The sequence below is a fragment of the Physeter macrocephalus genome, chromosome 19, assembly GCF_002837175.3.
Source record: "Physeter macrocephalus isolate SW-GA chromosome 19, ASM283717v5, whole genome shotgun sequence".
Classification (NCBI taxonomy): Eukaryota; Metazoa; Chordata; class Mammalia; order Artiodactyla; family Physeteridae; genus Physeter; species Physeter macrocephalus.
In genome coordinates, this window is record NC_041232.1 from 25,034,194 (window position 1) to 25,051,175 (window position 16,982).

At 49.7% G+C, this 16,982-nt stretch overlaps 1 protein-coding gene across 8 annotated transcripts in view; it reads left to right on the plus strand.

Moving 5' to 3' along the window:
* SFSWAP (splicing factor SWAP) overlaps window positions 1–16,982 on the plus strand; it is a 90,913-nt gene that overhangs the window by 63,555 nt on the left and 10,376 nt on the right. For 4 of the 8 annotated variants that reach the window (XM_028480647.2, XM_028480646.2, XM_024120645.3 and 1 more), the window contains 2 exons: window positions 8,142–8,407; window positions 15,465–15,590. In XM_028480647.2, coding sequence (XP_028336448.1) covers window positions 8,142–8,407; window positions 15,465–15,590 — 392 coding nt within the window. Of the gene's footprint in view, window positions 1–8,141; window positions 8,408–15,464; window positions 15,591–16,625; window positions 16,708–16,982 lie in introns of those variants that run through there. The other 4 variants (XM_028480651.2, XM_028480653.2, XM_028480649.2 and 1 more) reach the window with 3 other exon arrangements.

A 16,982-nucleotide genomic window follows, 5' to 3' on the forward strand; every position in this document is an offset into this window, starting at 1 on the left:
TAGCAGTTTTGGGGGGTTTGTTTGTCTCTGTGGTGTGTGAATGTAACTGTCTTCACACCCTGCCATCACTGGCTGTCACCCACCTTAATTCTGATAGATGGGAAAAGATGGTATCTGTTTGGTTTAACCTACATATTTTAATTATAGGTGTTAACTGAGTAACTTTTCACAGGTTTTGTGGCCTTTTTATTCCCCTGCTGTGAACCCCTTCCCTAGCCTTTACTTTTCTCCTGGCTGGCTGGCTTTTCTCTCCTGTTTTGTGTTAGCTCTGTATCACCAGAGTTACCAACAGTTTCCTTTTTGTCTTTTAATCTGCCCCACTGGGAATTTATTTCATTCTGGGGAGCATATAGCTAGACACAACAAAACCCACTAAATCACACATCTTTTTGCACTAGTTCAAGGGCCCCTTTATCATACACTCAGTCCCAGCTGTACATGCTCTGTTAGTGCATGCTTGTCTATTCGGTTCCGTCGTTCTCTTAGGAGAGGTGATTTTTACATACTCAGGTATAACTTTTAATGATGCCTTGGAGTGTGTTTATTGATGTGGACAGATACTAGTATGTTAAACTTTTAAGCAGCATATAAAATATTTAAAACACTATTCATAAGTAGTACTTAGAAGTCTGTGTATATGCCACCCCATTTTTGGTGTGTGTGTGTGTGTGTGTGTGTGTGTGTGTGTGTGCGCTCGTAATTCAAAACAGAGAGATCAGAAGCTATGAATTGAACCCCTGTTGAATCATATGCCGTCAGTTACGTGGTAACAACAGACTTCAGGACATTGTTTAGATAACAGCAATTTTTTCAAGTTAATTATCCTGCCAAGTTTACAGGTCCAACAGGAGTTTGAAAAGGAAAGGGGAACAAAAATCAACCCATGTTTGTTGAGCCTCTGTTATAATTCAGGGCGCTTTGGGATGTGAATTAGAAGGCTGTTTCTTTTTTTTTTTTTTAATTTTGTTTGTTTTTTATTTTATTTTTGGCTGCGTTGGGTCTTCATTGTTGTGCGTGGGCTTTCCCTAGTTGCAGGGAGCGGGGGCTACTCTTCATTGCGGTGCGCGGGCTTCTCAAGGTGGTGGCTTCTCTTGTTGCAGAGCACAGGCTCTAGGCACGCAGGCTCAGTAGTTGTGGCACGTGGGCTCAGTAGTTGTGACCCATGGGCTCTAGAGCGCAGGCTCAGTAGTTGTGGCGCACGGGCTTAGTTGCTCCGCGGCATGTGGGATCTTCCCGGACCAGGGCTCAAACCCGTGTCGCCTGCATTGGCAGGTGGATTCTTAACCACTGCGCCACCAGGGAAGCCCTAGAAGCCTGTTTCTTATCCCGTGACCAGTCGCATTCGTGTGGTTGGCATCTGCCCATGGGCGTTTCCACCAGGTCAGCCCTGTGGGGCACAGAGCAGCTCTGAGCAAGAGGGCGAGGTCCCCGGGCCCCCAGGACAGCAGAGGTGGCACAGGGCAGGGTCCGTAGAGTGCTTGGGGACTGGGCGGGGTCTTGGGGAACCACGGTCATTTGGAGAGGTGACGGGGCGAGGGCACTCTGCAGCCAAAGACCCACCAGCTGCGGAGGCGGGTGAAGCCTGCGCAGGCAGCAGTGATTGGGCAACCCCGCACAGAATGAAGGGTCTGTGGAGGAAGGGGCAGAACCAGCACGGCGATGGGGACAGGTCTGGGAGAGGCTGAACCGCTGCAGTGCGTTTCCACAGAAGAATACGGATACGGCGGCAACAGCACTCTGAGTGGGCACAGCTGATGAGAAGGCAGGAGAGGGTGCCAGCAGAGTGGAAAAGGCGGAGTCATCTGGAAAGAGGCCTCAGCAATCAGATCTGGGCGATTGCCCTGCCTGGGAGGTCGAGTCGGGAGACTCCGGCTTGACATGCACGGGGAGACATTTGCAAATGCCGTTTTAGAGGATGCGTTTCAAAGTCTGATTTCAAACGTATAAAAAAATCTTGAGTCCTTTGTATAATTATCCCATTTCGTGGTTAATGTAGTGTTACTTCAGAAATAAGATTTTATTTTAAAATGTACGTTAGTCTGCTTTTGAGCAATTTATTTTCCCACAGCAGGAAATAATAGTTGCTAGTTTGTGTGCTAATTTGTTGACAAATACTTCATTGTGATCAAAGACTGATCAGGATTGTTTCCCACTGTTACCAAAATAAGGGACACAAGTTTATAAATACTCTTTTTTTTTTTTAATTTACTTATTTTATTTATTTTTGGCTGCGTTGGGTCTTCGCTGCTGCGCGCGGGCTTTCTCTATTTGCGGCGAGCGGGGGCTGCTCTTCATTGTGGTGCGTGGGCTTCTCATTGCGGTGGCTTCTCTTGTTGCGGAACATGGGCTCTAGGCACGTGAGATTCAGTAGCTGTGGCTCGTGGGCTCAGTAGTTGTGGCTCAGGGGCTCTAGAGTGCAGGCTCAGTAGTTGTGGCACACCGGCTTAGTTGCTCCGCGGCACGTGGGATCTTCCCGGACCAGGGCTCGAACCCGTGTCCCCTGCGTTGGCAGGTGGATTCCTGACCACTGTGCCACCAGGGAAGCCCTTAAATACTCTTATAAATGACTAATCTTTCTCAAGTTCCTTCCTGATTCTGCCAGTCATGTCTCAGACCAACCTATGTGTTCTCCTCCCCCATGATGATCCGTGCTTTGATCATTTTCCCTGGAGTATTAACGTTCCATCCCCAAAAGGCCGCTCTGCTTGTTGGACACTGGTTGCCGCACGGCTCTGTTGCTTTGTCCCCCGCGGGCATCACAGACAGCTCCTCACGGGTCGCCCTGTGCAGAGCCTCAGCCAGGCGCCTTCAGAAACCAGACAGGGGAGGTGTGGGGCTGCAGGGAGGGTGTGGACTCGGCAGTGACTTGGTCTTGCTTGGGGTTTTCGTATAATTTATAGTACAAATTAGCAGGGCCATTGACTCCTTCAGGATGTGCACCGTGCAGTGTGGCCACCAGCCACGCGTGGCGGTTTCAGCTTCACTCAATTAGAATTCAGGGTTCCGGTCCTGATCTCACCGGCCCCATCTCAAGTGCTCAGCAGCCACCCGTGGCTGGTAGCTGACTGCAGCGGGGGGCAGTGCAGAGACAGAGCGTTTCCGTCACTGCAGCCAGGTCTAGATTACAGAGCCAGCTGGGTATGTAAATCTCTTTTCCGGTAGTTGGAAAGCCTGGATTGCTGCATCAGTCAGGGCCCCGATTACACATGCTAGAAAACCACCCGACTGCCCCCAAATGACTTAAGCAAGTCCAGTAACTAGCTGGGTTCACTTTCTGAGTTGTGAGGGCGGCGCAGCTTGCTTGGGCCTCACGTATGTCTCGAGGGTTCCTCTGCAGGCTCAGCCTCCCGGGCGGGCTGAGCTCCGCAGCTCTGCTCCCTCCGGCCCCTGTCTCAGCGCCTCACTCCGCAGCCCCGCCCCGCTCAGCCGAGATCCTGGCCTTGAATCTGTTGACCTGGGCCAGACTCGGGTCCTGTGCTTCTCCCTCAACGTAGCACGGTGGCCGGGGAGAGCAGAATGTTCTGGTCTGTCTTCTGCTTCAGTTGGAGATCTTCATCCAGAATGCATGCACTGAGAGGGCAGGAAGGGCCGTTGTCCACATCAACGGTGTTTTTGCAAGTAGGGGAGAGGGTGCCGGGCTGCAGAGAGAGCGGGTGGCCACCGCGCTTTGCTGAACAGCCCGAGTGATGTTTTCCTGAAATAGCTCTGTGGCTCATGTCGTTAATATCCACGAACCACTCCCTCTGTGTTGTTGAGTCCGTGCCCCCCGCGCCAGCTGTGCACCCAGGAACGCCTTGGGTGTAGTTGGAGAGGCCAGAACACACGCCTGTCCTGACGTGTCCCAGGTGCTGGCCGCTCCCCGAGACTGGCCGTAACGGAAGCCCTGCCTCTGAGCAGCCCTGTAGGCCCGGGCAGACCAGGCCCTTCGGCTTGTGTTTGGGTAGAGCTCCTGCATCCAGCCGTCCCAGACGTCCCGTCTGGCAGCGCGGGCGGCCTGGAAGTCTCTTCAGCCTCACCCTGCGTGAGGGGCGTGACCTGTGCCTGCTTCCCCCTGGGGCGGGTCACTAGAGCCGCCGCCCTGCGTGGTGGGACGCGTCCTAGGGTTGCTTGGTTTCAGAAGTGGAGCCGTGCTGGGGAGAGCGTGCCTCTCAGGACCCCGAGACGTGCTGGCACAGCCTGCCCGCCCCTGGGGTCGCCGCTGTTGGGGGGCTGCCCCTGGGCGTGTGGAATTGGTTATCCTTTTTTTTTCTTATTCTCAAGTCTGACTGCCGGATTTTTTTAATATCCTCTTAGTACTTTTAGGCTGACAAAAAACAGTGAGGTCGTCTCAGTGCATCATCTTAATTCAGCCCAGCCAAGGCCCCCCCCTCAGTTGCTGATTTTAACTTTAATGGTGAAGGGTAATCAGTCATTTTATTGGAATAAATAGACCCCATGACTTAATTACAAGTTATATTTTGAATATATTGATTCACTTCTTCCCTCGCCTCAAAATGAAGTACTAAACTATAACCACTGTGGTGAAATAAGTATTCCTGATGACGGGCGTTAGTTAGGATAAAGCCAAAAGAAGCAGTAATAAAGTTAGAGGTGCAAATTACCAGGTCGGCAATAACGTATAAATAGGATTTCGTCTACTAAGCTGCCACTCACCCTCTCCTGTTGTCCTGGACTGGCCGCCTGCAGCGCCTCGTCCACCTGTTCTTACCCTTTGCAGACGTCCATCACGGGGGCGCGTGTTTTCCCATCTCTCCCCCGTTTAGTGCAGCACTAATCAGCACTAATTAGTGCCGTGGTTCTGTCCTCATGTGCAGGAAGGGAGAAGCCTGAGGGAGAAAGACGCTATTCTGTGTTTCTCCTCACTCAACAAACCACTTAGATAAAGGGTGGGAACCATGTCTCAGTTCTCCTAAAATAGACTCTCTCTGCTTCCCCGGGGAGAATCTCCGCAGCAGCCCTGACTGCCCTGTGGCTCCTGGGCCATGACCACTAGCTCCCCATCGCCGGAGGCCTCGCGCATGCCGGCACGCAAGTGCTCGCGGGCGGCTCTTACCCCTAATTCCGCTCCTTGTTCATGCAATGTATATTCCTAATTTAGAGCCCACAGTTACTGGGATTTTTTAAATGCACTGAAAGCTGGTTCTTGCAGCCGAGCGGCAGCAGGGTTCTCTACGAGGCAGCACGGCTGGCGGCACAGCCGGCGTTTCCCTTCCGCCAGCCTTTAAAGTTAGAAAGCTCACTACGTTTTACTTATTTTAGTCTTAACATATCATTTTGTATATATGTTTATGGAGTGCCAGAGTGGGAGTTAGGTGTTCTTAGAAGTAAAGGTTCATTTCTACATGTTAGAATTGTTTAACAACAACCAATTATTTTAAAATGTAACCCGAAAATATTATTGCACTAGAAGAATTTGAAGTGAGAAAGACCTTTTTGATAGGAAGAACTGTCTCACGAGGAAATGGGTTCCCTGGAGACGGTTTAGGCAGAGCCTCAAAAATGAACTGGGCAGCGCTGACGTGGAGGAGACAAGCGAAGCCCAGCCAGGAGCGGCAGGCGGCCCGTGCACCCCCCCTCCTGCGGTGGCCCCGGCTACAAAGGGTGCTTCGGCAGGAGCAGACTGCTTTGGGAACAGGGCATACTGTTCCTGAGCGATTCTCAGCCCTGCTCCCTCTCAGCTCACAAGGAAGGGAAGGTGTGAGAGACGGTGTTGTGAGTGTAAACGGTCGGCAGGCAGAGTGCTGCCCTCGGGTCGCAGCCCTGACCCCTAGCCCAGGCTGGCATCCTCGTCCGGCGCAGGAGAACCCGCCCCCGATCCTCTCAGAGCCGGGGCAAGAAGCGCAGCTTTAGAAGAACCATTTGCCCAAAGTGTTGGTTTCCCTCATCCAGCTGGCCCTGTCCAAATGGACCTGCGGAGAAGAGAGGGGAGGCCGGTCCTGCTGGAGCCCAGCGCCCGCCAGCAGCCAGCACCCACGCGGCCCGCGAGACGGGGCCAGGCCGCAGCCCCTGCCCGGGATTGTTTTCCATAAACCTTACAGCTGAATCCTCCGAGGCACAAAATGATACGTTGCAGATTTCTCGGTGTATCTCGGCGTGTGGTATTTACTGGCTCTAGTTAAAATTCATGTAAAATGAATTGAGGAGATGACCTTTCTCAGGACGAGGGGAAGGGCTGCAGGTGGGTGGCCACAGCTGCAAATATAAAATACTGATGGTGGTTTTTTGGAGTTCTGGGTTTGTTGGGGTTTGTCTTTTTTTTTGTAAATTCATTCTTTCATCTCACGACGTGTGATGTGGACAGATGTTAACGTCAATAAAAATAGGATCACCGCATCATTTTTTAAAGTTGAGTACTAACTCACTGCTTGGATGGGCCATAGTGAACCAGGAGTACCCTTTTGGTGGTCACTCAGCGGTTTATAATTCTTGATCATCACAAGGTGCGACGTGGTCCTTAGGTGTGCGTCCCCCACACTTAGGTGACTGAGTCTTTAGAGTCACGTCCCAGGAGTGGGAGTGCTCTGGAAGCCACAGCGCTGAGGGTGGTGGCTCCTTGGTGTGTGTGCTGGCGTCCCACTGCGAGAGTTTGGCGGGCAGCGTCCTAAAGGTCTGTGCACTCTTCTGTGTGTCTGTCATGCTTGGGTAAAGAGGTTTTTAAGGATGACTGATGACTTACTAAGTGCGTACCGTGGCGCATTCACGTGCGTGGGGCACGGCTGACTTGCACTGATGGGATTATCTTGTGTGTGATTCCCACCAGTGGCTTTATTTTTGCTTCTTCGTTTTGTGTTTTCTTGCGGTTCGCGGGCCTCTCACCGCCGCGGCCCCTCCCGCGGCGGAGCACAGGCTCCGGACGCGCAGGCGCAGCGGCCACGGCACTTCCAGAAAGACGACATCTGATCTTTCCCACGCTTGAATACGTGGCTTGAGAAAGTTGCATCGACCACGTACAACTTTCCGCATTTAGTACCAACTGTTCTTGCTTGAGAGAATATAAATATCATCCGATATGCCTTAGGAAGGCAAAATCTTTCTGAACTCCTAGAGTCAGAAAAAGGGGTGGAGGTGTCAGCTGAAAAAAATGCACAACGTGAGAGCTGTGAGTTAAGTTTTATCTGGGGCAACATGAGGACGGTAGCCCAGGCGACAGCCTCTCAGGAGCTCTGAGGAGCTGCTCCGCAGAGGTTGGGGGCCGGGGGTCAGTAGACACGCGACTGGTGAGGGGGTGCGTGCAGTCCAGCACACATCTTGGCAGAAGGTGGCTGCTCGTTACGCGGAGCAGATGTCTCCGTCCATGATGTCAGTGCTTTTCTAGGCACGAGGAGACGCAAGGAATCAGGCCCATAAAATCTTCTCCTGAAAATGTCTGTCTGAAGGCCTGCTCTGCCAGTTTTTCCCAGAGCACCGAGGGCCTCCTTCCTGATCTCCACCCTGAACTCCTTTCAGGGGGTGTCGAAGGTCAGCAGCTGCAGTGGCCAGTGACTTCATCGTTGTAGAGCCAGAGGGCGAGTGACAGTTTTCTGGTTAGCAGTTGACACACAGCATTGTGTGTTCAAGGTACACAGCATGATCTCACTTACATGTAAAACAAAATAACTACCACGGTAAGTTAGTAGGAGTTAGGAGTTAACATCCATCACCTCATACAGGTACAAAGAAAGAAGGAAAGAAATGTATTTTCCTTGTGACAAAGAGTTTTTTAAAAATCAAAGAGGAAGCTCTTTTGGTTCAGGCAGAGCAGAGATTCATAAAAACGCAATACTAGAGGAGTCTCTTTTTCGGTGGAAAGTCACGATTATCTACGAAAGAGCAAGCAGAGCTCTTTTCCTAACACAGTGCCCTTCGTGCCACGTTCCTTTCGTCAAATACAGCTGCCACAGCCCAGCAGGCTTGGGAGGGAACCCTGCACGGGAAGGCTCGTCCGGGAGAGGTGGGCATTCGGCTCTTGACTTCGAAGGAGCCGTCATTCTCCCTAAGATGCCGGGGCGGTATTTTTAGCGCCACAGAGGGAGGCGTGGTCCGCCCTAAGAGGTGCTGGTTTGTTATTGGTGAGAGGGCCCCTAAGTCGGAAGCTTATAAACACACATTTTTAAATGTCGCATTTTCCCTGTTAACATCCAGACGTTTGCTTCTGTTCCCAGGAAGCCAGTACTGTGTCCTGCCCTCTAATGGCCGGAGGCAGACCTCTGCCCACTTTAGACATTAAGCCTCCAGAAGGGCGCTCAAGCAAAAGCAAAGACCCGCCGAGAGAAGAAGAGAGAGAGAGGAAAAAGAAAAAGCACAAAAAACGGTCGCGAACAAGATCACGCTCTCCCAAGTACCATCCGTCATCCAAGCCCAGGTCTAGATCCCACTCGAAAGCAAAGCATTGTCTCCCCAGTGCCTATCGGACAGCACGGCGCTCGAGGTGGGTGTGTGTCTGGTGTGGGTGCAGACCCTGCGCTGGGCGGAGCCTCCCTAGCCCAGCTCCCCGTAAGCGCGGACCCACACACCTGCGTGTGCTGATGAGAGATGCGCCCTGCCAACCCAAATAAGATCTTTTCAAAATATTTTTTTAACCTGACTTTCTAAGGTTCATCAGCTACTGCCAGGTTTTTTTTAAAATAGAGGTATTGGGCTTCCCTGGTGGCGCAGTGGTGGAGAGTCCGCCTGCCGATGCAGGGGACGCGGGTTCGTGCCCCGGTCCGGGAGGATCCCACATGCCGCGGAGCGGCTGGGCCCGTGAGCCGTGGCCGCTGAGCCTGCGCGTCCGGAGCCTGCGCTCCGCAACGGGAGAGGCCACAGCAGTGAGGGGCCCGCGTACTGCAAAAAAAAAAAAAAATTAAAAATAGAGGTATTTACATTTTAGCAGGTCTTAGAAGCAAGCCTAGCATATCGGCTGAAATGTGTGGCAGATCCACAGGGTTGGGGGTCTTTTGTTTGGTGTGAACGAGTAGGCTTTCCCAGGCTGACTCCGTGTGAATGCGCAGATGGCGAAGCAGGAGGAATTTGTACTTTGGCTGTGTGCAGCTTCCCTGGCCCAGCACCTACAAGTGCACATAAAGGAGGGAGCACAGCGGCACACATCTGTTTTCTCGATTCATTTGCTTCTCCAAACCTCTCACCCACAGTCACTGTTCAACCAAAAACCACCTTTACAAGGAGCCAGCTTTTGAGGAAGCAGCTTAACATTTCAGGCAACAGAAGTAATAAACGTGAAAACCTGTAAGGATCACAGAATTTGCTGCTTAGTAAAGCAGGTATTTTTCTTTTTTTTAAACCACCTGGCTTGCAGGAGGTTCAGGAAGGCAAATTTTTAATTTTAAAACTTACCTCATGCCTTCTGATTTATTACTGAACGTTGATTGGACTTCTCTCAGTTTCTCTTTAGCACAGCACTTGTACTGATCTAGTTCTTCTTCTACAGCTGGTGTTAGTTCTTTCCTTTCTGTGGGAAAAATGCAGGTGCCCCATACATTTTATTTTTTATGTTTAAAAAAAAGTGTACTTGAATACACATCTGCCTGTCTTGAATATATCCTAGAACAACATGCTTTCCCTAGAACAACATGCTTTCCCTATTTTTACCTAGACCAGACCTTAAAGGCTTGACAAGTATTTACACTTGTCTAGAATAATTTGATCTTTGGCTCTCTGCATTTCTTTTTAATAAATTTATTTATTTATTTATTTACTTTTGGCTGCCTTGGTCTTTGTTGCTGCACGCGGGCTTTCTCTAGTTGTGGTGAGCGGGGGCTACTCTTCGTTGAGGTGTGCAGGCTTCTCATTGCAGTGGCTTTTCTTGCTGTGGAGCACAGGCTCTAGGCACACGGGCTTCAGCAGTTGTGGCGCTCCTCCGCGGCACGTGGGATCTTTCCGGACCGGGGCACGAACCCGCGTCCCCCGCGTCGGCAGGCGGACTCTCAGCCGCTGCGCCCCCAGGGAAGCCCCAGTGGCTTTACTTTTTTCTCTCGGTTTTACTGAGATATAATTGTGTCAGCGGGAAAAAGTGCACAACGTGAGAGCTGTGAGTTGAGTTTTATCTGGGGCAACATGAGGACGGTAGCCCAGGAGACAGCCTCTCAGGAGCTCTGAGGAGCTGCTCCTCAGTAGTTGTAGCACACGGGCTTAGTTACTCCGCGGCATGTGGGATCTTCCAGGACCGGGTCTCAAACCCGTGTCCCCTGCATTGGCAGGCGGATTCTTAACCACTGCGCCACCAGGGAAGTCCTGCTCTGCGTTTCTGCTAGTTCTTTAGAAGTTCCATCACTCCTCCCTCTCTCTCTCCTTTCTCTCTCTCTCTCTCTCTCTCTCATACACACACACACACAAACACACACACACACACACACACAGCTTGTTATTGTTTAATTAAATGAACAACTTTGCTGACATATTTTCAATTTTTGAAAGTCCCCAGAAACTTGTATGTATATATCAAAACTTTTTAAAGTTTCTTATTTGGAAAAATTTCTTATAACATTATATAGTGGAAATAAATAAATAGGCCTGTACAAGCCCTCTGAGTAATAACATACCCAGTAAACTTCTTCCTAGCTATCCTTTATTCCAGTGCTCAAAGAGAAGAGTATAATTCATTCATAAACCCCATCTGGGGGATTGGTAACTCTCAGGGTTCCTTAGATTGTTTCCTAGTGTAAGAAATGAGTTGGTTTTCATGGCGAGTGCTCAGCACGTACAGTAGATGCCTGTGTCTGGTACTGAGGCGAGCCTGTCCGGTCAGATGTGATGGCCACAGACCTTTTCCCCGGGTTGGTCTGTTCAGAACTGGAAGTGTTTGTGAAACACTTGGAATTTTAACTTTCTAGGATTTATGTGATATTTATTGACTATCTATATATAATAGAGTTAGAGTAAGTCATTTTGTATGTTATTTTAATACATTTAAAATATTTTTTTATTTTAGAATAGATTTACATATTTTATATACAAGTATATTTTATATTGTTTTCATATATTCAGTGCTGACAACTGCAAGAAGCAAAATCCTAATCCTTAGTTTGTAATTTTCAGTTAAAAGAAAAAGTTAAGTTCAAAAAATTTTTAGTGTGAGTTCTGTGATGGCAAACCACCAATTTTACCTGAATTTGACCTATGGTTAAAATACTTTATGTGTAAAAAGAGCTGAGTATTTTCATAACTCCCAAACTTTTTTTTTTAATCTCAATAGTATCTGTGTGATACTTTTAGTTAATTTGAGTTAAATCAGCTGACTTAAGTTCACTAAATAAGTCAGATCTTTGATGTTTGATTTTGCAGTTTAGATAAAATATCAAGGCAGAGTGCAACTTTATTATAAAAGTTTTTAAAAATAATATTGTAAAAGGAAACCTTCAGAGTATTTGTCCAGGAGTATTTGCCTTGAAAGCTTATATGTGGCAGTGATGCTCCTTGAAATCAGACCACCTCTGAGCTCAGGGCCCAGAGGCGGGTTGCAGGTCTCTGATCGGAGGTATGGAGGAGAGACCAGCTGTCTTGTGGTGGGTCTCTGGGCCCTGGGGACATAAGTCAGATAAGTCACCTTCACCAGGTAGAATCCTGCCTCAGCTCCTATTTCTGAGAAGAGTGAGTTTTATTTGATAATACTGCATTTTTTCTTAAGCTGGGTACAGACCTGCTTTCTTAATCCAGGCTCACACTAATAATTTCTAGGGATCCAACTGGATTTATAAAATAAACAGTTATAAAATGAGAGAGGTTGGTATTCTTGGTGATATGAATTGTTTGAAGTATAAAAAAAAGAAATTTAAATTTTAACCAAAATTTTGAAGTTGCTAATGATACTGTCATAATTTTCTCTTTAACTATCTGTCTTTTCAGATAGACTAACCCATGACAGACATAATGTCTGCATAGGATATATGAGACTTGTTTCTTGGGCCTGACACAACTTAATCAATTGTTTTAAAAAGACTACCGCCAGCTCCAAGTAAAATGACTTTTGTTAATATTTCTTTCTACTTGTTGTAGGATATTACAGTTGAAATATATTTTCTCTTGTATATTAAATTACTGAAATCCTATATAAAATGTAGAAAGTTAAGATTAAAAAGCTTTTATGTCATAAGTAATTTTTATGTTAATATGTTAATGCTCGTATGGTTGAAGTCCCATTTATCAAAAGTGTCTAAATTATAGATGACTCTGGCTCTCCAAAGGTGAATTCGTCATAGAAAAATCTTTAGTTTTGGAAATCAGTCTTTTGCTTCTCAGAAAGCATAGTGATTACCGAAAGACAGTATTTAGTGTCTTTTTTTTTTTTTTTTGTGGTACGCGGGCCTCTCACTGTTGTGGCCTCTCCCGTTGCGGAGCACAGGCTCCAGACGCGCGTTGCGGAGCACAGGCTCCGGACGCGCAGGCTCAGCGGCCGTGGCTCACGGGCCCAGCCGCTCCGCGGCACGTGGGATCCTCCCGGACCGGGGCGCGAACCCGGTTCCCCTGCATCGGCAGGCAGACGCGCAACCACTGCGCCACCAGGGAAGCCCTGGTGTCTTTTAAATCAACATTGATTAAAGTATAAGACTTCTTTCTCTGTTGTTTTCTACTTTCATATCACATTAGGTTTTATACCTTAATGGGATGAAGCTGTACTCATGCAATTCACTGCCTAAAATTAAAACCCACTGTAACAGTGTAGGTATTTTAAAACAAAGCTCAATGAGACTAAAGCTTGAAATTCAGCTTATTTGTAAAGCTTTGGATGAGATCGCCTGCGGCGTCGTGTCCTTGGTTAGTTGGTGGGGGGTTGGTTTCGCTCGTTCTGAGGTTGGGGGGATCCTGGGTGGAACTCTGCAGCCCCGCGGTGCGAGGTGCTCTGTGTGGAGGGGGGTCGGGGGCCCCCGTGTCGCTTCCAGAAGTCAGGCTCCCTCGGGGCTTTCACTCGGGAGGGCTCTGGGAGCTGGGGGTTAATGTGGCTTTTGCAAGTGCTGTATTTAATGTTCAGAAAGAACTCAGGCGGGCAAAATTGGGGTCGTATTTTAGTTTGAAATTTGTAATGCCTTATGTTTTCCTCCTGATAAAGTGCGTAGCAAACCGGTGAGGGTGGTTGGTTTAATCTCATGATCCTGGCCCTTAAAGGAGGATAGGGTGCTTGACGTTCCCCCGAGGCGCCGGTTCACGTGCTGGTTTCCAGGAAGTGAGTCGTAACCCCAGGCCCGCCGTGCTGGTAACAGCGCTGGGGGGAGAAGCTGTCCCCGCAGGAGGGGAGGAAGGGTTTGCGGGTGAAGTCGGGTCCACAGTTCAAGCTTGAGAAGAACCAAAACCTGGGGGCCTCTTGCTTGTTCAGCCTGGTTGGTACCAGATCCTTGCTGCCGGGTCCCCAGTGCTGCTTGTTCAGTTCCGTGAGGACCTGTGGGTAGTAAAGTAACAGGAATGGAAGAGGTGGGTTCCTGAAATGGTTAAACGCTGATGGAAAGAAGCTATTTATAAATATCACTATCATTCAGATGAGAAGTTTCCTTATGACTCTCTTTGAAAGCAAACCATTATGATCATTTAAGAAAAAAAATCTGAGTTGCATTATGCTTGAAAATTTTTTAATTCAGACTATTTCATTTTCTTTATGAGAAAGCCTCGGTCACGTTATACAGATGATTTACTTACAAAATGGAATTCCTGTTTCTTGCAGTGTATCATGGTAGCAATATTCAGACCCTACTTAGCAGAATAAAAGCATTGGAGCTTCTTTAATTGAAATAAAACCTAAGTATCATCTGTGTAGCTCATGGCCCTTCGTTCTGAGACGGGCTCTTTCCCAGGTAACTCGGAATCTGCTGGTTAACAGGCACCCCACTTCAAAGAAAGCTATAGTACCAGCGGCCACTGCCCAGTGGTGTTGTATGTCAAAGTCAGGGGTTTGCAGACATTAAAAACCCATTTATTTTCCTGATGATTGAGTTTATTGTAGAAGCCTGTGTTTAAGTGTTCCGTAGGTGCTATGGCTTTGATTGAGCAGAGCTTTCTTCGGGGCTCTAGCGCCGCACAGCCCAGCACATGTCATTCTGAATGTGAAGTATGTGCCTCCGTGCCACAGACCCACGGCCTCCCAGGGGTGCTGAGCTCAGAGCCTTGTCAAGGCAGCTCGGCAGTGGCAGCAGCACGTCAAGGCAGTGATCGGGCAGCCTCGGCCACGAGCAGATTTGCCTCCTGGAGCTCTTTTGAGGGAAAGCCTGGTAAAATGTCAAGGTGTCTGACTGCCCTCACCTTTGTAATCTGTTACTTAAATCTTAGGAAGGCTCTGGAAACAAAAATCACAACCATTGTATAAGCTGAAAAGCAGTTGTGTCAGAGGAGCCCCAGAGCCGAGGCGCGTTTCTCCTGGAGCAGGTCATTCCGTGGCTGCGGTGTTTTTCAGGAGTGACTCAGGGTTCCCCCTGTGACACACGGGGTGGAAGCTGATCTTTGCGACAGCGGTGTGCGCGTTGTTGGGGGTTTACTGTGGCTGAAATGATTCCGTGTAGAACTTCTTTAGATGACAAAATCAAAACATCTCTTCTGTATATCGTTTTTGAGTGGGTTGTCATAGAAACAGAACGGAAAGAAATTCCACCCCCCCCCCCAGATTTCTGCTTATTTCAGGTCTCCCCAAAACAATAATTTCATCGGATGGACAAAAAACTAAAATAAGAGTCCTAAACCCATTGTTAAAGGGCCCTCCGTTAGGACCTTGACCCCGTGGGTGAGGGTCTCGAGTTGGAGTTCTGCGTGCTGGTGTCTGCGGGGCATGGTTGCCCTGTGTGGATCACGGCACTGCATGAATAGAATAGTCCTTTTCCAGGCACAGGAAAGGGAAGAAAAATATTAGACATCTCATAAACAAATGATTTAGCCAAAATTTTCATGGGAACGGCATGGTCTGAATTGGATTGAAGGTTCAGGCTTCCTGCCAGTGGGCCTGCAGCCTGTTCTTCATGCTGAGAGGCCATAAGATGAGTGCAAACGAGAGAGATTTCCAGGGGGTCCTCGAACTTCATCACGTTTCAGTTTCTTCCTCTTGCCAGTATGCAGAACAAGTAGAAACAACTCACCTGAATCTTGTTGCCTTTCCTTACCTAATTTTGACAGAAATACCAGTGAGCTGAACATGTTTTAGGGAGACCAGATGGGCAAAGGCAGGAGGAAGGAAGGGCAGCGGGAGAGGCCTGCGTCCGCCAGGACCTGCAGGGAGACCCCAGTGGGTGGGAGCTGCTACCGCGGACCGTCTGGACCAGCAGCTCATGGCTGCGGCCTCAGCACGAGTTGTGCCCCACTTAGAAGCTTAGCATTGGTGTGACGAGCGTTCTGCCTCGGAGGCTGGATCCAGTTCCGGGTCAGCAGAGTAGGGAGGCTGGGGGCGGGCCTTGACAGGACAGGCAGGGACCCGCCATGCCCCACGGGCTCAGGCCAGGGCTGGCCTCCGTCTCAGCAGTGGAGGTGCTCCCCTGCCCACCCCACACAGAACTGAAATGCCTGCTTTCCTCTGCCAGGTCCCGGTCCCGGTCCCCTCGGAGACGAGCGCACTCCCCCGAGAGACGGCGGGAGGACAGGAGTGTCCCGACCGCCTACCGAATGAGTAACAGCCCTGGAGTCAGCAGGAAGCGGACCCGGTCCAGGTAGGCGGCGGAGCTTTCGCAGACACGGGACCTGCGCCGGAAGGTGGGGCTCCCACGTCTCCGGCACAGAGCTGTCCGGAACCGGGGAGCAGCTGCTTTGGCCGATCCCGAGTCATCCTGGCAACGTTTTCACTGCTCTGGAACTCAGAAGCAGAGGGCGCTTGCCTGTGCTGGAACCCGTCTGTCTTTGCGGCTGGTTGGCCCTGCTGGGAGCTCTTGGGGTCACATTTCCCCCAAGTCTAGCTGCCCCTAGACCCCCACCCACAGCTCCTTACCCTTTACGTGTTGAGAAGGGAAAGGAGCGGAGGGACGAGTGACAAGGAGGGTCCGAAGTTCAGGTCTCGGGCGGGTCCCTCCTGCCGCCCAGGTGGCCACACCTCGGCTGCAGCTCCCAGGAGAGGGCCACAGGGTCCTCGTGGGGCCTGAGAGCAGGGAGAGGGCCCATCCTCTGGCCCCTTGACCGCTAGGAGAGACCTGTCTAGTAGACATCTATTGAGGAGAGTGAGGGAGGCTGGTTTCCATGTCGCCGTCACCCCCAGTCTGGGCCTTGGATGCTCAGCAACCCAGGGCCCCTGCCCCCGCTCCCAGGAAGAGAGCTCCACGGCTTACCTCTGCCACCAGAGGCCCTGGCACCACCACTGACTTGAGGAGACACAGGACCCAAGCCAGGAGCATGGCCGGTGGACCAGTGGGCGTTTCCCTCTCGGCTGAGGGGTGCCGTCTGGGGATCGTCCCGTCCAGCGTGGGTGATGCCACCTGAATGCTTTATGTCACTTGGCTTCTGTATTTCCATTCTCGCTGAAAATGAGGGCTTCCCATTTTTTGTGTCCCCGCACTGGAGTTAAGGCAGGCCCCGGCTCTGGTAGGTAGACAAGGAGCATTGCTGTCCCGGTGACCACGGCACCCAGAAAAGGGCAAGACGCCATTGTTGCCCATTGTAGTCTCAGACTTAATGATGCCATGCTGCTGAGTGTCAGGACACCCGGGGGTTCCAGAACCTTCCAGAGTCTTCCAGAGGACAAATCTGCATTTCAGGTGTCCACCATTCTTGGACAAATGAACCCAGCCATCACCCAAACCTGCCTCAGAGACGCCCCTCCATCAGCAAACATCCTCAACAGGAGCAGTTCTTTTTTTTTAACATCTTTATTGGAATATAGTTGCTTTACAATGTTGTGTTAGTTTCTGCTGTATAGCAAAGTGAATCAGCTACATGTATACATGCAGGAGCAGTTCTGAAAGGCATTTCTAACTGAAAAATGTTCCTGCAGTCTGGCTAGTTATGCAATAGTTCCATTAAATGATAAAATGTCATCTCTTTTTCTTAAAACAGAAAAATCAGGAAAGGAGCTGTAAAACTGATATATTTCAGCAGAGGCTTCATGTACAGAC